This window comes from Euleptes europaea, chromosome 6, assembly GCF_029931775.1.
Source record: "Euleptes europaea isolate rEulEur1 chromosome 6, rEulEur1.hap1, whole genome shotgun sequence".
In the NCBI taxonomy this organism is placed as follows: Eukaryota; Metazoa; Chordata; class Lepidosauria; order Squamata; family Sphaerodactylidae; genus Euleptes; species Euleptes europaea.
Genome location: NC_079317.1, coordinates 11,519,229 through 11,538,798, shown reverse-complemented (window position 1 = coordinate 11,538,798; position 19,570 = coordinate 11,519,229). Strand labels below are relative to the sequence as shown.

Here is a 19,570-nt window from a genome sequence, read left to right as displayed (position 1 = left end):
ATAAAGCAGATTTATATCCTTGTGGGGCTCCAAACATATACTGATCTAGATTGGAATTCAGCTCCCACAAACCTGGGAAATAATTTCCCAGCGTGGAACTCCCAGCTCATGTCTGAATGAAAGTCACACGTCAATCAGCCCTGCCGGAGGCAGCAACATCATACAGCCCATCCAGTCCCTTCTGGGGCCATCATGAAGGGCGGTGGGCTGCATTTAGTGGGCATGAGAGATCACACTGTACACCCCTAACTTCCACTGAGCGAGGATCATCGATACTCATCAGAATGATTTTAATTGTCTGCAAAGAACTGAAGTCTGGATGGAAGCCAGGATTATATAGCCCAGGAGACATTTAGAGCACTCCTTGATAAAGCAGCTATTAATAGCCGAAGTGTTTCGGTTTTTAGCAACTCGCTGACAAATTTAAACGAATGGGGGGAAATAAAGCCTTTATCAAAAAAGCTTCTGGAGGATGTGAATCCTGATTAGTTGCATAATGCCCATCTAACAGAGGAGGAAGAGAAAGATTTTTATTAGACCATTAAAAGTACCTCGGGAACATGGTTTTCAAGCATCAGATTAGAAGCGTCCCAGTTAGAGTTGAGAGCTAAGCTGGCTCACCCATAGGAGTGTAACGGGTTGATCCTCGGCACTGATCCTGAGGCAGCACCTGTGATCTTATCCTCTATAAAAGATTGAGTGTAGAACTGACATCCTGCAGGAATGCTAGTGGTAGAATGGCTTCTACGGGTGTGCACCAATTTTATTTGATTTTTGTATTTTTCGGGTTGGGGTTTAATAGACCTGAAATTTTTGGGGGGAAAAAACCCAAAAAAGCCGAATCCCATACCGGTATGGGGGGGTTCGGCTTTTTTAGAAAAATATCGATCTATTAAACCCCAAAAAATCCATGCCACCTCAAACTCACACGGAGTTGGGAGGTGGTAGCGCTGAGCCGAGCCCAGGGTTCAACGCTGCACCACCTGCCACCTCCCAGACCCACACAGAGGCGGCAGAGATCTGCACCAGCCTGGCCGGCCAGCAGAAGGGGAGAGGGAGGGGGAGAGGGGATCGTCCCCCAGTCTTTCTATAAATAACAGTGGGGCCACAGCGGACGAAAAAATGCTGGAAAAATTCAGCATTATTCAGGATCAGCTTTTCGGATCCCTTTAAAATACCGGCATTTGTGGGGGGGAGGAAAAACCCAAAAAATCATGATAAGGGTTTGGGGTGTGTGTGTTCGGTTGGGCTTTGTCAAATGCACACCCCTAATGGCTTCCACCCCAAAAACATACTGTGTGAAATGACCACCAGAGCATGATCCTGATTTATGTATTTATTTACTTAATTTTGTATCCCAACTTTCTCCCAGATGAGGACCCAAAGCGGCTTACATCCTTCTCCTCTCTTTCGTTCTATCCTCACGACAACCTTGCGAGGAAAGTTAGATTGAGTGTGTGTGACTGGCCCAAGGCCACACAGCAAGCTTCCGTGGTGGAGTGGGGATTCAAAATCGGGTCTGCCAGGTCCTAGTGTGACACTCCAACCACTGCACCACACTGGCTCACATAACATCATGTGGGTACTCAAAAAACAATGTTTCCGTTTGGAAGCTGATCAAAAATTTCAATGTGGAAGCAGCCTAAGGCTCTGAATTCAATATTCGTCGATCCTAAGCCAACACTAACCAGACTGCTAGTGGTTCAAAATGCTGTCAAGTCACAGCAGACTCAAGATGACCCTGTAGGGTTTTCAGGACAAGAGACGGAGGTGGTTTGCAATTGCCTGCCTCTGTATAGCAGTTTTGGATGTCCTTGGTGGTCTCCCATCCAAGTACGAACCAGGGATGACCCTGCTTAGCTTCCAAGTTCCGATGATATTGGGCTAGACTGAGTCATCCAGGTCAGGGAAGACAAACAGAGGTGGTTTGACTTTGCCTGCTTCTGTGTAGCAATCCTGGATTTCCTTGGCAGTCTCCCATCCGAGTACTAAACAGTATGAACCCGGCTTAGCTTCCAAGATCTGATGACATTAGGCTAGCCTGGGCCATCCAGGTCAGGACCCCATTATCTGCTATCATAGATCATTTATGCATGGGAGTTTAACCTGAGGTTCACTGCTCGCTGGAGCACACTTTCCAGTTGGGAATCTCTGCACCAGCAGTCTCCAAGCTCAAATCAAGTCCCGCCCTTTTAAATGCTGCTTTGTAACTGGCTTACTTCACAGTGTTCACTGTGAGAGAAAATCCTCCCCCCCAAAAAACCCCAATTGCCTCATAAAAAAGCATTTTAAGAAAGAAAAAAAAACCTGAAGCAATCTGAAAGGAAGGTGGGGTGAGAAATCCAAACCTCAGTTTTAAAAAGCCTTTCTTCTACTCAGAAAGAGCTCCGAGGAAGCAGGAAATATTTCAATCCCCGCCTCTTTACACACTGCTTTGTGAATGGCTGCGAGAGAAAGAAAGGTTTTGTGGCCCGTGCTTTGCCTTCTGCATGGAGATTTCAGCCGAGCTGAACTCAGGGGAGAGGAAAGAGTCAGGTTAACACAGGAAGGAGAAGACCCGGACATTGCAAGGGCTGACAGCAAGGTTATTTCTAATGGATGGGAAACTCATGCAGAACTCCAAAGAACAACTGTGTCAGACAGGGGGTGAACATGAGTCCAAGCGCCCAGGCAGAAATGACCTTAACTGGAGATGCCAGGGATTGAACCTGGGACCTTCTGCATGTTAAGCAGATGCGCAACCACTGAGCCACCGCTCCATCTCTAGCAGTCGATGAGACATAAACATTGCATACAGTCACTGTCTTACAATGATGTCATTTTAATAAAGATTGATTCGCAGCTGAGATGCCCCTTTGCAGACACTGAAAAAGACCGTGAACAGGAGAGGAGGACGTCTGAAAGTCTCCCACCTGAAAATTGTCATTTACTATTAGTTCTACCCCGCCATCACAGTGTGGTCGTCCCAGTTCATCAGGCACAATGATCAGCATTTAAATAAATAACACAATCCACATTTAAAGAGGCATCGCAAAGGGAAAAGAGAATTAAAATCAAGTCGCCTGATCCCAAGAAAGAGAGGAAAGATCCCAGGAAAGAGAGGACAGAGCTACTGGAAGTGCCTCTAAATTTCAGATTAATGTCACGAGTGTTATGGGAAATTTATTACCAAAAAAAAAATTGTAATACTGTGAAAAACTGACATGTAAATTTTTGAATACATATTAATATACAATACAAATTTATGTCATTTTGGGATATAATATTTTGGCCATCGTGCTGTTAATCCACCTGGAGGTTGGCAGCCCTACGCGTCCAGGCCAATCGCCTCCTTTATTGCCAGAGAGTGCCCTCGATAAATGACATGGGGCAATCTTCCATTTCTTGCTGGAAGAAATGCTAAGTGGGGGCGGGGAGTAGGGTGCAATTCTTTAAACTTGAGTTTTCATATCAGGATGTGGCAGAACAGTTGCATGGAAGAACCAACAAGGAGGGAGGAGAGGGGCTTAACTCTTTTTGCCCCATTCACCCCCCACCTTGCAAAAGCTTCCCCTCTCTGCTGCCACCAGTTTTGCAACCAGGCTTTTTTCCCTGCCAGAGAGGAAGACCTAGGGACACCAGCCTCCAGGAAGGGCCTAGGGATCCCCTGGAATTACCGCTCATCTCCAGACTACAGAGATCAGCTCCCCTGGAGGACAGGGATGCTTGGGAGGTTGGACTCTGTGGCATTGTACCCCGCTGAGGTCCCCGCCCTCCCCAGGCTCTACCCCCAAATCTCCAGGAATTTCCCAACCTGCCCCACCTCAGGCTGATGCCAGCCCTGATTTTGGCCCTGGGTATCATGATGAAACCCAATCTCTTTTTTGGGGTGCAATTACATTCTTCTCTGGAAGCAAGTTTCTGTCTCTGAATATACATTGCACTGTAAATGTATTGTTCAGACTGTTCCAAACAGGCCTTGGAAACAGCAGTTTACTAGGAAGCATTCACAACAGATGGAAGAAGTTTAATTCATGTAGCACTTTCAGCATTTAAAGTGCTTCACGTACTTTACCTTGCTGCACTTTGCAACACCTCTATACATGAGCCAGTATTATTATCTCCACAGTACAGGTGAGGTTGGGGAGATTTGCACCCAGGCCTTCCCAGATCATACCTCACTGGTTAAGTCACTATGTTACACTGCTTGATATGTAAATATGGGTCAGTGGGGAAGAGACACTTCAGAGACCAACAGCTCTGCCACAATTTATCACCCACCCGCCCCGCTGCCGCTTTACTGCAGTTTACTCCTGGGCAGAATTTTGCCCGAAGCATCCAAAGAGGTGCGCTGAAGTGGCCAGAGGATTCAGACAGTCTCGCATTCAGTGGTTGTGGTGAGACACACGCCGCAGTCACACCGGATGGCCCTGGGGTACGTGTAGAAAGGATCGACGTTGGCCGCGCAGTGCGGCAGTTTCACGGTTACCAGCTTGGTCTCGTTGTACGTGCAGACTCGGTGGTGTGCTTCGACGTATGGTGGATCCAGCACTGGTTTCTGCCCATGGGAGAGGGAAAAGAGAGACGTCGGCGTAAGATTGGCGAGAGACAGACATCTTCCTTCGTCTCTCATAATAATGGGCCTCGATTGAGTCACCAAGCGCAATTGTCTGTAGGATAGCCAGGTGCCCCACCACCACCACCACTAGGGTTGCTAGGCCCCTCTTCGCTACCAGCGGGAGATTTCTGGGGTGAAGCCTGAGGAGGGCGAGGGTTGGGGAGGGGAGGGACTTCAATGACATAGCATCCAATTGCCAAAGCGGCCATTTTCTCCAGGTGAGCTGATTTCTATCGGCTGGAGATCAGTTGTAATAGCAGATTTCCAGCTAGTACCTGGAGGTTGGCAACCCTACTTGCCACTGGAAGGAGCTTTGTTGTGGTGCAGCTGGGGGGGTGATTGGCACAATAGCGTCAATTCCGGGTTTACCCTGGAAGTGACAAGGACTCCCTAGCACATTCACCCAAAAAACTCTATGGTAAACCCGGAAGTGGCATTAATCGCCACCGCCCCCCCCTTCAGCTGGCCTGCTTCTGCCCACCAGCCAGCTGAGGGATGGCAGGCAGCCCCCTTAATTGGCAGTAGCGTTGCCAACCCCCAGGTTCTAGCTAGAGATGTCCCGCTATTACAACTGATCTCCAGCCGATAGAGATCAGTTCACCTGGAGAAAATGGCCGCTTTGGCAATTGGACTCTATGGCATTGAAGTCCCTCCCCAAACCCCGCCCTCCTCAGGCTCCACTCCAAAAACCTCCCGCCAGTGGTGAAGAGGGCCCTGGCAACCCTAATTGTCCGGCAGAGAAAAAGAAGTATTTCTGCACACAATTAGTTAGTTTATGGACTTATCATAGTCATAAAGATCTCACAAAGTCTGGACCAGTTATAAAGTATTCAAGTCAGGTTTACCCTGGAATGCCAGGTTTACCCTGGAAGTGATGGGGACTCTCTAGCACATTCTTCCAAAAACTCTAAGGTAAACCCAGAAGTGGCATTAATCGCCACCGCCTGCTTCCGTTGGCCGGCCAGCTGAGGGGCGGCAGGCAGCCCCCTCAATTGGCAAGCCGTTGCCCACCACTACCCGGTATCTGGCAACCCTCATTGTCTAGCAGAGAAAAATAAGTATTTCTGCGCACAGTGAGTTAGTTTATGGACTTCGCTGCCAGAAGGTGTCGTGACTGCCACTACCTTGGTGGTGGAAAGTGTCATTAAGTCACAACTGACTCATGGGGACCCCATAAGGTTTTCAAAGCAAGAGACATTCAGTGGTGGTTTGCCATTGCTTTCCTTTGCGTAGTGACCCTGGAATTCCTTGGTGGTCTCCCATCCAAATACTAACTTGGGCTGACCCTGCTTAGCTTCTGAGATCTAACGAGATTGGGCTAACCTGGGCCATCTCTGGGGGAGAATGTGACATAAATACTAAGAAGCTATGAAAAACCTGTTGGGATTCCCTTGTCAAGTACAGTTGGGTAGCAGAGCAGTGATCCCCAGCGATTTGCCCACCGATGTATTTCCTGACGCCTGCTTGCTTCTTCCCCCAAAAGGAAGAGCCAGTCCTGGCTTTCCTCCACTTTGTTGGAGTAGGAAGAACTTCAGAAGACCCCAGAAGGCATTGTCGTGAGAATTTTCAGTATTGATCATTAGTTTATATTAAAAATATTAGTAATCTATATTAAAAGAGTTTGGGTTGAAATTGACCACATACATTATCACCTATAGACCTGACTTTCAGAAAGCAGCTATTAGCTGACATAAGCTACAAGCAGGACTCTGACCTAAAAGGGTCATAAGTAAATGCATCGCCAGCAGTTAATCACCCAAAGCACATCAGATGCCCCAAAATTTATGCAAGGTTATTAAAACAGACAACAAATTATCTGTTCACTAAGGGAGTAATCGTTTTCAGAACATTGACTGATAGGCTTGACGAGCTGATATCAGAGCGACACTGAGAAAAAATTATTATGGAACAAGATATTTCTAAACAATTTAGTTATGATTTGCAGAAAACTCATTTCCTAAGAATGTGACAGGGAGGGGTCATATGGGACCCCCTCTCCTCTCTATAAAGGAAGAACCCAAAACCCCAGTTCTTTGTCCTTCTACTGAGAGACCACAGACCCTTTGAATGGTTGCCATCTCTGTCTCTCTCTTTGGAAGTGATCCAAAGGCCTTTGTTTCTGTATGTCTGTCAATGTATGTATACGTTTGTTAAATATATGTTCAACTAAATATTGCTTTCTCCTTTGCTTCATATTCTTTCTGTAAGTTCAATAAAACTGTTTACTACTTATATTGCTTGAATGCTGTTTGAGAATGACTGTGGAAGAATGCTTCTCTGTATGCAAGGTCCTTTTTCTAGCCAAATCTTTCTGGGTTGCTTTTTGGTAAGTGAAGCAGGCAGGAAGGACCAAACACAATGGACTAGAAGGTGGGGGGCACCAAAGATTCCCGCCACAGGCATCACCATAGGGTCTGCTAGGACAGCCCAATACTTGTCCCCCTCATGAGAGAATGCTTGGCTTAGAACCTTCTGACAATTGGCTTAGAACCTTCTGACAGTTGGCTTAGAACCTTCTGACATCTGGTGACAGCCATTTTCTGATTGGTCCTCCCTTCTATGGCAGCCATTTTCTGATTGGCCTCACTACCCTTTTTCAAAATTGCAAAGATGGCCACAGGTTCAACCAACCACAGAGTTCGTTGATCTTAGGTAAAGTTGGTCAACTGTTGGCCTGTGGGTGGATCTGGGTCCCAGTAGCCCTATTAACGATGCTAGAGATACCAGGAATCAAACCTGGATCATCATACCTGTTAAAGTGTACCAACGAACAAATCAAAGTGCTCCTTGCATTTATAGAGAATACAATAGTTGGCTTCCCTGGATCTTAGGGATGATAATCTCATGTTGGGAAGGCGGTGGTCTCTTGTGTATTCAGGAAGTTACCACATTTTTATTCCACCCTTCCCTTTCATTCCGCCTTCATGATTCTCTTTTATTCTATCCTCACAACAACTCTGTAAGTAGGGTTGCCAGCTCTGGGCTGGGAAATACCTGAAGATTTTGGAGGTGGAGCCTGAAGAGGGCAGGGTTTAGAGAAGGGAGGGACATCAATGCCATAGAGTCCAATTGCCAAAGCAGCCATTTTCTCCAGGTGAACTGATCTCTTTCAGATGGAGATCGGTTGTAATAGCAGGAGATCTCCAGTCACCACCTGCAGGTTGGCAACCCTACCTATAAGGTACATTCGGCTAAGAGATTGTGACTGGCCCAAGATCACCCAAAGAGCTTCCTAGGAGAGTAGGGATCTGGTCCTAGTCTGACAACTTTAACCAGTAGACCCCACTGCCATTAAACTTCTAAGAAGTCCTAAAAAGCTTTGTAGATCATTTTCAGGATCTTGAATTTCCAGAGATTTACACAGTGGAAAAAATCGGTAAACTAACATTATAGCATAGCTTTTCCCATCACTTGTCACAAACCAGAAAACTAATCACTCTTGTTTTGTTATGGGGTTTTTTTTATAATTCACTAAAATCTAGCAGGGGTTTCCCAAGCATATGAAGGAAAATTAGGCTTTAAGGGAGTTTAAAATTAGTCACGCTTTTGTTCTGCTCAGCGTGTGCGGACTTGTTCAGATCCACCCACAGCACAATTACCACAATTCGGAGGCATCCAAAATTAGAAGTAAAGATATTCTGGGTAACTGGAATAAAATGTATCACTTGTGAATCAGGGGCTCAGTTTTAATCCCCAAGGAATTTTCTGTCAAGTAGAGTCACAAAGGACAGTTTCCCCTCAAGTGTTTAAACCATAAGAGGCTTTGGAAATTATATAATGAGAGCATTACGTAAATGGGTTAGAAACATTTTGCCACAAAACACTCTGGGTGTTTTGTTTTGGTTTTTTTCATTCGAGGGGGAAGAACCTGCCATGTGGAATTGTAAAAGAACAGATTCTCATTACAGCCAGAACCAGACTTACAGTATTTGGTTGCCAAATGATGTCATCCATTTTTTACAAAGCGGATCGGGCCATTCTTTCCCACACAAATATCTATTGCTAGATAATTTGAGCATAGCTATCTCCCTTTCGCCCTGACCTGGATGGCCCAGGCTAGCCTGATCTCGTCAGATCTCAGAAGCTAAGCAGGGTCAGCCCTGGTTAGTATTTGGATGGGAGACCACCAAGGAAGACCAGGGTTGCTGTGCAGAGGAAGGCAATGGCAAACCACCTCTGTTAGTCTCCTGCCATGAAAACCCCAAAAAGGGGCCGCCATAAGTCGGCTGTGACTTGAAGGCACTTTACACACACACACATCTCCCTTTCGCCAAGGAGCTCAGGACAAGTTCTCCGTTTGAACAGAGCAGCCCGTTGGGAGCAAGTAGTCACTAACTGAGAACTAATTCTTTTCTTCTGTAATTTAAGGAGCTTTGACTCCTGGTAAACGGAGAGCTGAAGAAGCCGCCCCGGCGACGGCAAAAACGTAAAGCATCCGGACGGCGTTCCCGACCTCCCCCGATTCTGCCTTCTGCCTCCTGTCCTGCTTACCACAAGGAATGAGAGACTAATGAACTGAATTAGAGTCTCTTTGACTCTATATATTAAGATATATGAATCATGCTTTATTTATTACAGTTGGCTTGTGTGTGTATATATTAGTTCGTTGATATTGAGTAGCTTTGGCTACTATTTTTGTATTGTGTCCGTTCATAGAAATTGTTAAGTTTCCTTTGACACGAGTTAGCACCTTCACCATTTCACTTGTAAATATGTTTTTGCAAGTATTTTGAGAGCCTTGTACTATTATTTCCTCAGCCTGACTACTTTAGTACCTGTGCAACTTTATCTCAACCTCCAGGTACTAGCTGGAGATCTCCTGCTATTACAACTGATCTCCAGCCGATAGAGATCAGTTCCCCTGGAGAAAATGGCCGCTTTGGCAATTGGACTCTATGGCATTGAAGTCCCTCCCCTCCCCAAACCCTGCCCTCCTCAGGCTGCGCCCCAAAAACCTCCCGACTGTGGTGAAGAGGGACCTGGCAACCCTATTGAGGGAAATATGTCAACCTTTTCATCTTCTAATTCTAACAACTGGTCAAAAGGTCTAAAATGTTGCTCCCTGGATTAGGCTTGCCAACCTCCAGGTGGGTCCTGGAGAAGTCCTGGAACGACAATTGCTCTCCAAATTGTACACATCAGTTCATCCCTAAGAAATGGCTGCTTTGGAGGGTAGACTACAGAACGATACCTGGTTGAGGCCTGTCCTCTCCACCAACCCTGCCCTCCCTAGCCTCCTCGCCCCAAGTATCCAGCAATTTCCCAACCCAGATTTGGCAACCCTACCCTTTCCAGTGCTGAGATGGTTCTCCCAATACATCCTCACCTCCCAAGTCTCACAGCGCCCCCAGCAGGCGTCTGTGGTGATGCGCATCGCCTGGCATCCAGGTTTTTTGGCCAAGAAGGTGAACTCACGGACGGCGCAGCCAATGAACGTCTTCAGGTTCACACTGGAAGGCTTGGAGGCAAGTATGCCATTGGCGAGGAAGAAGAGAGGCACCGTGCTCAGCAGCGCCGCCTGGTGGAACTTCATGCTGCAAAAGAAGTGGGAAAGCAATTGACACAGGTTTGCTATCGGCTGGCTTTACAAAATTGGAAAGCGGCTTTTCCACAGATTTCCAAAGCAGTTAACAGCCCGAAAGTAAGCTTTTTTAAAATTGAAAGATAACAAAGAAAAGGAGAAGAAGAAGTTAACAGACCAAAAGTAAACATTTTGTTTTAGAAGAAGAAGAAGAAGAAGAAGAAGAAGAAGAAGAAGAAGAGTTGGTTTTTATATGCCGACTTTCTCTACCACTTAAGGAAGAATCAGACTGGCTTACAATTACCTTCCCTTCCCCTCCCCACAACAGATGCCCTGTGAGGCAAGTAGGGCTGAGAGAGCTCTAACAGAGCTGTGACTAGCCCAAGGTCACCCAGCTGGCTTCATGTGTAGGAGTGGGGAAGCCAACCAGCTTCACCAGATTAGCTCTCTCAGCCCTACCTACCTCACAGGGTATCTGTTACGGGGAGGGGAAGGGAAAGTGATTGTAAGCTGGTTTGATGGATTCCCAGATCCTTCTGTTTTAGCCCCATCTCCAGATTTTGTTATGGATTGGGGGTAAGCTAAGCAGGGTCACTACTTGAAAGGGATGCCTCTAAGGAAGACTCTTCAGAGGAAGGCAACAGCCAACCACCTCTGCTTCTCACTTGCCTTGAAAGACCCTTGGTGGGGTCGCCATAAATCAGCTGTGACTTGACGGCACTTTTCACACACAAGTTGGGGTTGCCAGTTCCAGGTTGGGAAATTCTTGAAGATCTGAGGGTGAAGCCTGAGGAGAGTTGAGTTTGGGGAGAGAAGGGACCTCAGTGTGATATAATGCCATAAAGTTTGGCCCTCTGATGCTACCATTTTCTCCAGGGGAATTGTAGTCAGGAGGTCAGTTGTAATTCCAGGAGATATCCGGGCCTCACCTGGAGGTTGGCATTGGCAACCCTAAGTCTCTTCAAGTCTCTCTGGTAGAGACAGCCAGATTTTTTTTAAAAAAAATTAAGTAAATCAATCTCACTGAAACTCAGACTCCAGTCTGCTTATCCTGACAGAGCAGTATCAGCTGTTGTCTGTTCAACCATTCAACTTTAACAGATCACGATGGGTAGCCTTGTAAGTAGCAGCAGAAAAGAGCAAGAGTTCAGTAGCACCTTAAAGACTAACAAAATTTCTGGCAGGCTATGAGCTTTCGTGCGCCATAGCTCACTTCTTCAGTTTTGACTGTAAGAGCCAGTATCTTTCTAACGATGCTCATACAACTGGCCCAATCGCGGTTGTAAAAACCTCCTTTGTTTTCACTTCTGTAGGTTTACTAGGATGGAGAGGTCTTTCCCCCCCCCCCCTGTATTTCACAAACTGGGAAAATCTAATAGGAATCCAGATACAGCGGTAGTGACACATTTTCTGGGGGATGTTGGGATGCTTTTGTCCCTATCTGATGCATTTCCACCTCCAAAAGGCAATGTGGTGGTGGGAAGCGCCCTTAAGCCACAGCCAACTTATGGTGATGCCATAAGATTTTCAAGGCAAGAGACATTCAGAGGTTTGCATTGCCTGCCTCTATGAAGTGACCCTGGATTTTCTTGGTGGTCTCCCATACAAATACTAACCAGGGCTGACTCTGCTTAGCTTCCGTGATCTGACAAGGTCAGGCTAACCTGGACCATTCAGAACATAAGAACATAAGAAAAGCCCTGCTGGATCAGACCAAGGCCCATCAAGTCCAGCAGTCTGTTCACCCAGTGGCCCAACAGGTGCCTCTAGGAAGCCCACAAACAAGATGACTGTAGCAGCATTACCCTGCCTGTGTTCCACAGCACATAATACACCTGAACACATTATACTGCCTTATACTGAATCAGACCCTTGGTCCATCAAAGTCAGTATTGCCTACTCAGACTGGCAGCAGCTCTCCAGGGTCTCAAGGTAGAGGTCTTTCACATCTCCTACTTGCCTAGTCCCTTTAACTTGAGATGACAGGGATTGAACCTGGGACCTTCTGCATGCCAAGCAGATGCTCTACCACTGAGCCACAGCCCCTCCCCTAACATAATAGGCATGCTCCTCTGATACTAGAAAGAATAGGCATGCATTATGACTAGTATCCATTTTGACTAGTAGCTATGGATAGCCCTCTCCTCCATGAACATGTCCACTCCCGTCTTCAAGCCTTCCAAGTTGGCAGCCATCACCCCATCCTGGGGCAGGGAGTCCCACAATTTAACTATGTGTTGTGCGAAGAAATACTTGTGTGAAGAAATACTGTTTAAAAAAACTGAATCTGGATCTATAGCTCAGGTAGGACTTAGGCCCCAAAGCCTAGCTATTCTCCATTTCCTCGTCACCTTATTTGCATCACCACTGATTGTGCCATTCTTTGGGGGAAATCTCCTGGCTGAACCCGTGGCAAAGGACAGCAAAAAAAAAACCCTCTTACCTGGCTTGGCAGATGCCACTGTTTTTCCCCCCGTTGCAATTCTAAGTTGCAGAGAGCGGCTTGCAAAAGTCAGGAGACCTGCACAGCAGCCTCTGGGCAGGATTTGCTGTGGGCTGATCTCTTTTCCAGCTGCTCCCGGGCTGCCTCCTTGCTCGCATTTATAGACAGGGGCCTTGTCAGTCAAATCACAACAGAGGCAGATCCTTACACGAACAAGCCGCAGCATCAAAGCCCCGAGACGAGAAAGCAAAGCTCCTCTCTCCCGAGCGTTTTTTAACTCCGGGGGTATTGTCTCTTGGGTTCATCACCTGACTGTTCCAAAAGTGGTGGGGCTGTAGAATTCCAGGGAAGGAAAGAATGAGTGTGATACTAGATCTGCCCCCCCTTCCCACCCCCTTCGTGGTTTTGTCAGCCCTCTGCTTTGAGAATTGGGGAGGGGTTGTAGCTCAGTGGGAGAGCATCTGCTTGGCATGCCGAAGGTCCCAGGTTCAGTGTAAGGATCTGCCTCCGCTGCGATTTGACTGAAAGGGCCCTCGTCTATAAATGTGAGCAAGGAGGCAGCCTGGGAGCAGCTGGGAAGGAGATCAGCCAAGAGCAAACCCCGGTCAGTTCAATGGTCAGTTCTCCCAATGGAGGGATGAGAGCAACGGGGTCCCTCAGGGATCTGTTTTGGGACTGGTGCTTTTCAACCTCTTCGTCAATGACCATCTTCAAGTACTTGAAGGGCTGTCACATAGAGGATGGTGCCGAGTTGTTTTCTGTTGCCCCAGAAGGTCGGATCAGAACCAACGGGTTGAAATTAAATCAAAAGAGTTTCCGCCTAGACATTAGGAAGAATTTTCTAACAGTTAGAGCTGTTCCTCAGTGGAACAGGCTTCCTCGGGAGGTGGTGATCTCTCCTTCCCTGAAGGTTTTTAAGCAGAGGCTAGATGGCCATCTCTCAGCAATGCTGATTCTATGACCTTAGGCAGATCATGAGAGGGAGGGTACCTTGGCCATCTTCTTGGCATGGAGTAGGGGTCACAGGGGAGGGTAGCTTGGATTTTCCTGCATTGTGCAGGGGGTTGGACTACATGACCCTGGTAGTCCCTTCCAACTCTATGATGCTGTGATTCTATGACCTGGAGTTGGGGGTGAACAGCGAGGTGGCCAAGTTTGCAGATGACATGAAAGTATTTAGGGTGGTTAAAACAAAATCAGACTGTGAAGTGCTCCAAAAGGATCTCTGCAAACTGGAGGAATGGGCATTAAAATGGCAAATGAGATTCAATGTGAGCAAGAGTAAAGTGATGTATATTGGGGCAAAAAATCCCAACTTCACATATACACTGATGGGATCTGCGCTGGCAGCAACTGACCAAGAAAGGGATCTTGGGGTGGCAGTGGATCGTTAGATGAAGATGTCAACCCAGTGTGCAACTGCTCTGAAAAAGGCGAATTCCATGCTGGCCATAATTAGACAAGGAACAGAGAATAAAACGGCTGATATCATACTGTCCTTGTACAAATCTATGGTGAGACCTCCAGTTCTGGTCACCACACCTAAAAAAGGATATTGCAGAGCTTGAGAAGGTGCAGAAAATGACAAGCAAAATGATCAGGGGACCAGAGAAACTGCCCTATGAAGAACGGTCTATAAAATTATGCACGGTACGGAGAGAGTGGACAGGGAGAAGCTTTTCTCCCTCTCTCATAATACTAGAATGTGGGGTCATCAGCTGAAGCTGGAGGGTGAGAGATTCAAAACTGATAAAAGGAAGTACCTCTTCACACAACGCATAGTTAAATTGTGGAACTCCCTGCCCCAGGATGTGGTGATGGCTGCCAACTTGGAGGGCTTGAAGAGGGGGGTGGACATGTTCATGGAGGAGAGGGGTATTCATGGCTACTAGTCATGATGCATACCTATTCTCTCCAGGATCAGAGGAGCATGCTGAATATATTAAGTGCTGTGGAACACAGGCAGGATGGTGCTGCTGCAGTCGTCTTGTTTGTGGGCTTCCTAGAGGCACCTGGTTGGCCACTGTGTGAACAGACTGCTGGACTTGATGGGCCTTGTTTTGATCCAGCATGGCTTTTCTTATGACTTTTTAAGTGGTGGCACTTTGGTGGTAGAATGCCCTTCCCTTTGAGGCTTGCCTGGCACTTTCTCTGCACTTTTGTTTAGATGCCAGGCCCAACCTGTAGTTCTTATTCAGGCATTTAATTAAGGGTTTGAACCTATACAATCATGTTTAGAGACTACTAGTAGCCAGAGAATTGTTTTATGTCTCATCTTTTAATTGTGCTGTTTTTATGCTGCAGTTGAGACCTTAAGGCTGGGTTTTATCATTTATTGATTGTTAATAATGTTATGGCATTTTATGTTCTTATTATGGTGTAGTGGTTAAGAGCGGTGGTTTGGAGAGGTAGACTCTAATCTGGAGAACCGGGTTTGATTCCCCACTCCTCCACATGAGTGGCGGACACTAATCTGGTAAACCGGGTTGGTTTCCCCACTCCTACACATGAATCCGGTTAGGTAGGGTTGCCAAACTCCAGGTACTAGCTGGAGATCTCCTGCTATTACAACTGATCTCCAGCTGATAGAGATCAGTTCACCTGGAGAAAATGGCCACTGGTCATTGGCCATTGGTCTCTATGACATTGAAGTCCCTCCCATCCCCAAACCCTGCCCTCCTCGGGCTCTGCCCCAAAAAACTCCCACCGGTGGCGAAGAGGGACCTGGCAACCCTACTGCTGGGTGACCTTGGTCTAGTCACAGCTCTCTTAGAGCTCTCTCAGCCCCACCTACCTTGCAGGGTGTCTGTTGTGGGGAGGGGAAGGAAGGTGATTGTAAGCTGGTTTGATTCTTCTTACCACTTTCTTAAGTGGTAGAGAAAGTCAGCATATCAAAACCAACTCTTCTTCTTCTGCTTTGTATGTCGCCTCAAGCGGGTACTCTGGAATTTTCTAAATAAATAAGTATTTGGGTCTGCCTCTGCATAAACCAAGAGGGACTCATTCAGGTCGGCTGGAAATTTACTGTCAGCTCCATGGACCTGGGTTCATTTTGCCCCAAAAATGAAGACAAAAGCACACACCCAGTTTAGATGCCTCAAAATAACTCCCGTTGTTCCCATGGCTTTCTACTTACCACCAGTTGTGGAAAGGGTTTCAGCTTCTATGACAACGTGACGGGCAACACCACCAATCCCATAATCCCCTCCTTGGGGCTGAAAAGTTGAAGCCCCAGAGGTTCAATCTGATGTCATCCTTGGGTTGATCGCTTCCCTATTGTTTCTGACCAGCATGCTGGAAAAGAGACGAACGCCTCGTTCCAACATGCATCTTCATCATGAATGTTATTTCTTTTTTTTTTGCTAAGTTTTTATTTCCAAGATTGCCTTGGTGACGAGCAAAGTGGAACGGGTGGGGGGGACCCACTTGAAAACAAAGCGACTATTTGTTTGCTCCCCCCGATGGAAGAAGAAGTCAAACCGGTTCCATTTACCACGATGCGGACGCAGTCGGAATGCGTTTACAAAGCTCTGGATGCAAGGAACGATTCTGAGTGAAAGCAAAGCTGCAAATCTAAATGTCATCCACGGAATATTAACAACAAGACATCGAGATCTGAGCATGCTGTGTGGCTTAGGGTGTGAGAGAAAAGATGGCAATATTAATAGCTTTCACCTCAATCTGGTTTCAGTGGTAGAGCAGCTGCTTGGCAGGCAGAAGGTCCCAGGTTCAATCCCTGGCATCTCCAGTTAAAGGGACTTCCACAATCATGTGGAAGACCTCAGCCTGAGACCCTGGAGAGCTGCTGCCGGTCTGAGTAGACAATACTGACTTTGATGGACCAAAAGTCTGATTCAGTATAAGGCAGCTTCATGTGTAGGGAGGGGCTGTGGCTCAGTGGTTGAGCATCTGCTCTGCATGCAGAAGGTCCCCGGTTCAATCCCCAGCATCTCCAGTTAAAAGGACTAGGCAAGTAGGTGATGGGAAAGACCCCTTTCTGAGACCCTGGAGAGCCGCTGCCGATCTGAGTAGACAATACTGACTTTGATGGACCAAGGGTCTGATTTAGTATAAGGCAGCTTCATGTATCCATGTCAACAGCTTTGCTAGCTGCAGCAACTCTTTGTATCCCTTTGGGAATGGCTTAAAGCATCTGTGCAACTATGCATCAGAAATGGAGTATCCCTTAGGGGAACACTACAAGATTTATTTGGCATAGCTGCTTTTTTCATCCCTATGGGAGAAAGGAAATAATATGAGAATTTTGAATGCATACAAATTGGCTTTGACTAAACGGGGCTGAGGAAGAACAGAAACGATCATCCCCCTTGCTACTCTTCTATGAAGATTTGTTGCAGTTCATTGTTCGATACTTGTACCTATTTGGGACTGTTTATACCAAATTCCCTCGCCATTCTTCCATGAAGATTATTCATAGTGGAACTTTTGAGACTTGTACCCTTTAGGACTGTTAACATAGGATTATATATAAATTTGTGTGTTGTATGTCATTCACTGCACTTAATACACCTTGTTTTGGTAAACTTGTGATTGATTGATTGAATATCATCAGCCTTTCCTGCACTTAGTTCCTTACCTGTGGTAGTAGTACAGAGCTGTTTATTTTGGTTGCTTACCCTCCAGGTAGTAGCAGAAGATCTCCTGCTATTACAACTGATCTCCAGCCGATTGAGATCAGTTCACCAGGAGAAAATGGCCGCTTTGGCAATTGGACTCTATGGCACTCCCCTCTCCAAACCCCGCCCTCCTCAGGCGCCGCCCAAAAAAACCTCCCACCAATGGTGAAGAGGGACCTGGCAACCCTAGATCTACCATTATTTATAATCTTCCTGGAGTCCCAGTGAGAAAGGAAAGGAAAGGAAAGGAAAGAGGACTGTCATTTCTTGACTTTAACCATCTCCAGTTCTCTATTTGGAAAAATTGGGGAGAGGGGTCTATGTAGCCGGGTTACTGCTGGTTTACACGTAGCCAGCAAGCAGGGGAGATGGTAAAATCGCTAGTAAGGTGATAGGAGCAAGTTGGAGAGCCAGTGTAGTGTAATTAGGGTTGCCAGGTCCCTCTTCATCACCGGCGGGAGGTTTTTGGGGTGGAGCCTGAGGAAGCAAGGGATTGGAGAGGAGAGGGACTTCAATGCCATAGAGTCCAATTGCCAAAGCAGCCATTTTCTCCAGGTGAACTGATCTCTATCGGCTGGAGATCAGTGGTAATAGCGGGAGATCTCCAGCTAGAGCTCCAACAGAGATCAGTTCCCCTGGAGAACAGACTTCTGAGGAAGTAACAGTAAAACAAGTAAAAATCGCGAAGCCGAGTGTGCGCTATCCCTGCCTCAGCTCCACCCCAAAAACCTTCCACCAGAGGAGAGGTGACCTGGCAACCCTGTTACGATGCCATACAGTCCACCCTCTAAAGCAGCCATTTTCTCCAGGAGAATGGATCTATGTCATCTAGAGATCACTTTTAATTTTGGGAGATCTCCACGCTCCGCCTGAAGGTTGGCAAGCCATCACAAGCAGGACGCTGGAGGAGGCATAAAAATGTTCTAAATAAACTCGAAGTATCAGAGGCAAAATTAAAGTCACAGAAAAAAATTCCATATTACTGTTTGGCAACACACTCAGCATTTAATTTCTCCTTCTAACTATTGGAATATGGCCACTCCCGATTTTAAATGTCTAGAAAATTTTGGCTTACAAGAGGTATCTTGGACCATGAGCCTCTGACGTTTGGAAATGGCATGCATAATCCAAACGAAGACCCGAAGTCGTTGGAAGGGTGACGGCGAGTGAAATAGCCGTGCATAAAAGACCAAAGTTCCTTTCAGCAGATCTGACAAGAAGAAGGAGTTGGTTTTTATATGCCGACTTTCTCTACCACTTAAGGGAGATGCAAACTGGCTTACAATCACCTTCCCTTCCCCTCCCCACAACAGACACCCTGTGAGGTAGGTGGGGCTGAGAGTGTGTGACTAGCCCAAGGTCACCCAGCTGGCTTCATGCGAAGGAGTGGGGAAACAAATCCAGTTCACCAGATTAGCCTCCGCTGCTCATGTGGAGGAGTGGGGGAATCAAACCCGGTTCTCCAGATCAGACTCCACCGTTCCAAACCACCGCTCTTAACCACTACACCACGCTGGCTCTTGAAATCTGTGGCTCAGTGGTAGGTCATCTGCTTGGCATGATGATGGTCCCAGGTTCAATCCCTGGCTTCTCCAGTTAAAGGGACCGGGCAAGTAGGTGATGTGAAAGACCTCCGCCTGAGACCCTGGAGAGCCGCTGCCAGTCTGAGTAGACAATACTGACTTTGATGGACCAAGGGTCTGGTTCAGTATAAGCCAGCTTCATGTGTTTCATGTGTTTCATACCCCATAATTCTTGTTGGTCTCTAAAGTGCTACTTGGCTCAGATGTAGCTCTAAATATCCAATGTTAGCCAAAGGGTAAAACCCACAGAGGTTCCCTGGTTCTGCATTATGTTTAGGGGACGACATCATTCAACGGTTGACAAAAATTTGTCCCTGCTGGATTTCCAAACCCCAGTGAGATCCAATGGGTCCCAAGAAAGTTCAGCATTGTTTAATGGTGCATTATTTCAAAAACAGTCTAGCAGCAAAGGAGGCTGTATTATAGAAAGGAAACACTGTTTCCTTTGTAATGCTAAGGAGGGCCGCGAGTTCAGTGATAATCGACACCTTGAATCTGTTTTGCATTTACAGACCATGTGCAAATCAATTATTGTCTGGGTAGGAAAGAATACATAATATCCTCTTTGTGTCTGTGAACAAAGCTGTGAACTAATAACTAATTAGCACCCTCTGAATTTCACATTTCCTCGCTCAAGCAGACCAAGATTATATACCTGGTACTTTTTGGAAATCACAACAACTCAAGCCCACCACCACCCCCCACCACCCCAGCCCACACAGACAGTTGATTAGGGTGTAACAAACATTTCTGGATCAGACCGCAGTACCTATGAAATAGGGTTGCCAA

The 19,570-nt window shown here is 46.7% G+C and overlaps 1 protein-coding gene and 1 non-coding gene across 2 annotated transcripts; both read right to left on the bottom strand.

Moving 5' to 3' along the window:
* Positions 1-2,687: 2,687 nt before the first annotated feature.
* On the bottom strand, positions 2,688-2,756 carry TRNAV-AAC (transfer RNA valine (anticodon AAC)). Its single transcript has one exon. It is a non-coding gene; the product is annotated as a tRNA-Val (tRNA).
* Positions 2,757-4,348: 1,592 nt separating this feature from the next.
* On the bottom strand, positions 4,349-10,130 carry GPHB5 (glycoprotein hormone subunit beta 5). The gene is made up of 2 exons (XM_056852120.1): positions 9,924-10,130; positions 4,349-4,537 (listed from the first exon to the last, which is right to left on the bottom strand). Exons 1-2 carry the CDS (start codon positions 10,128-10,130, stop codon positions 4,349-4,351), a joined length of 396 nt encoding a protein of 131 aa, XP_056708098.1.
* Between the last annotated feature and the right edge of the window lie 9,440 nt (positions 10,131-19,570).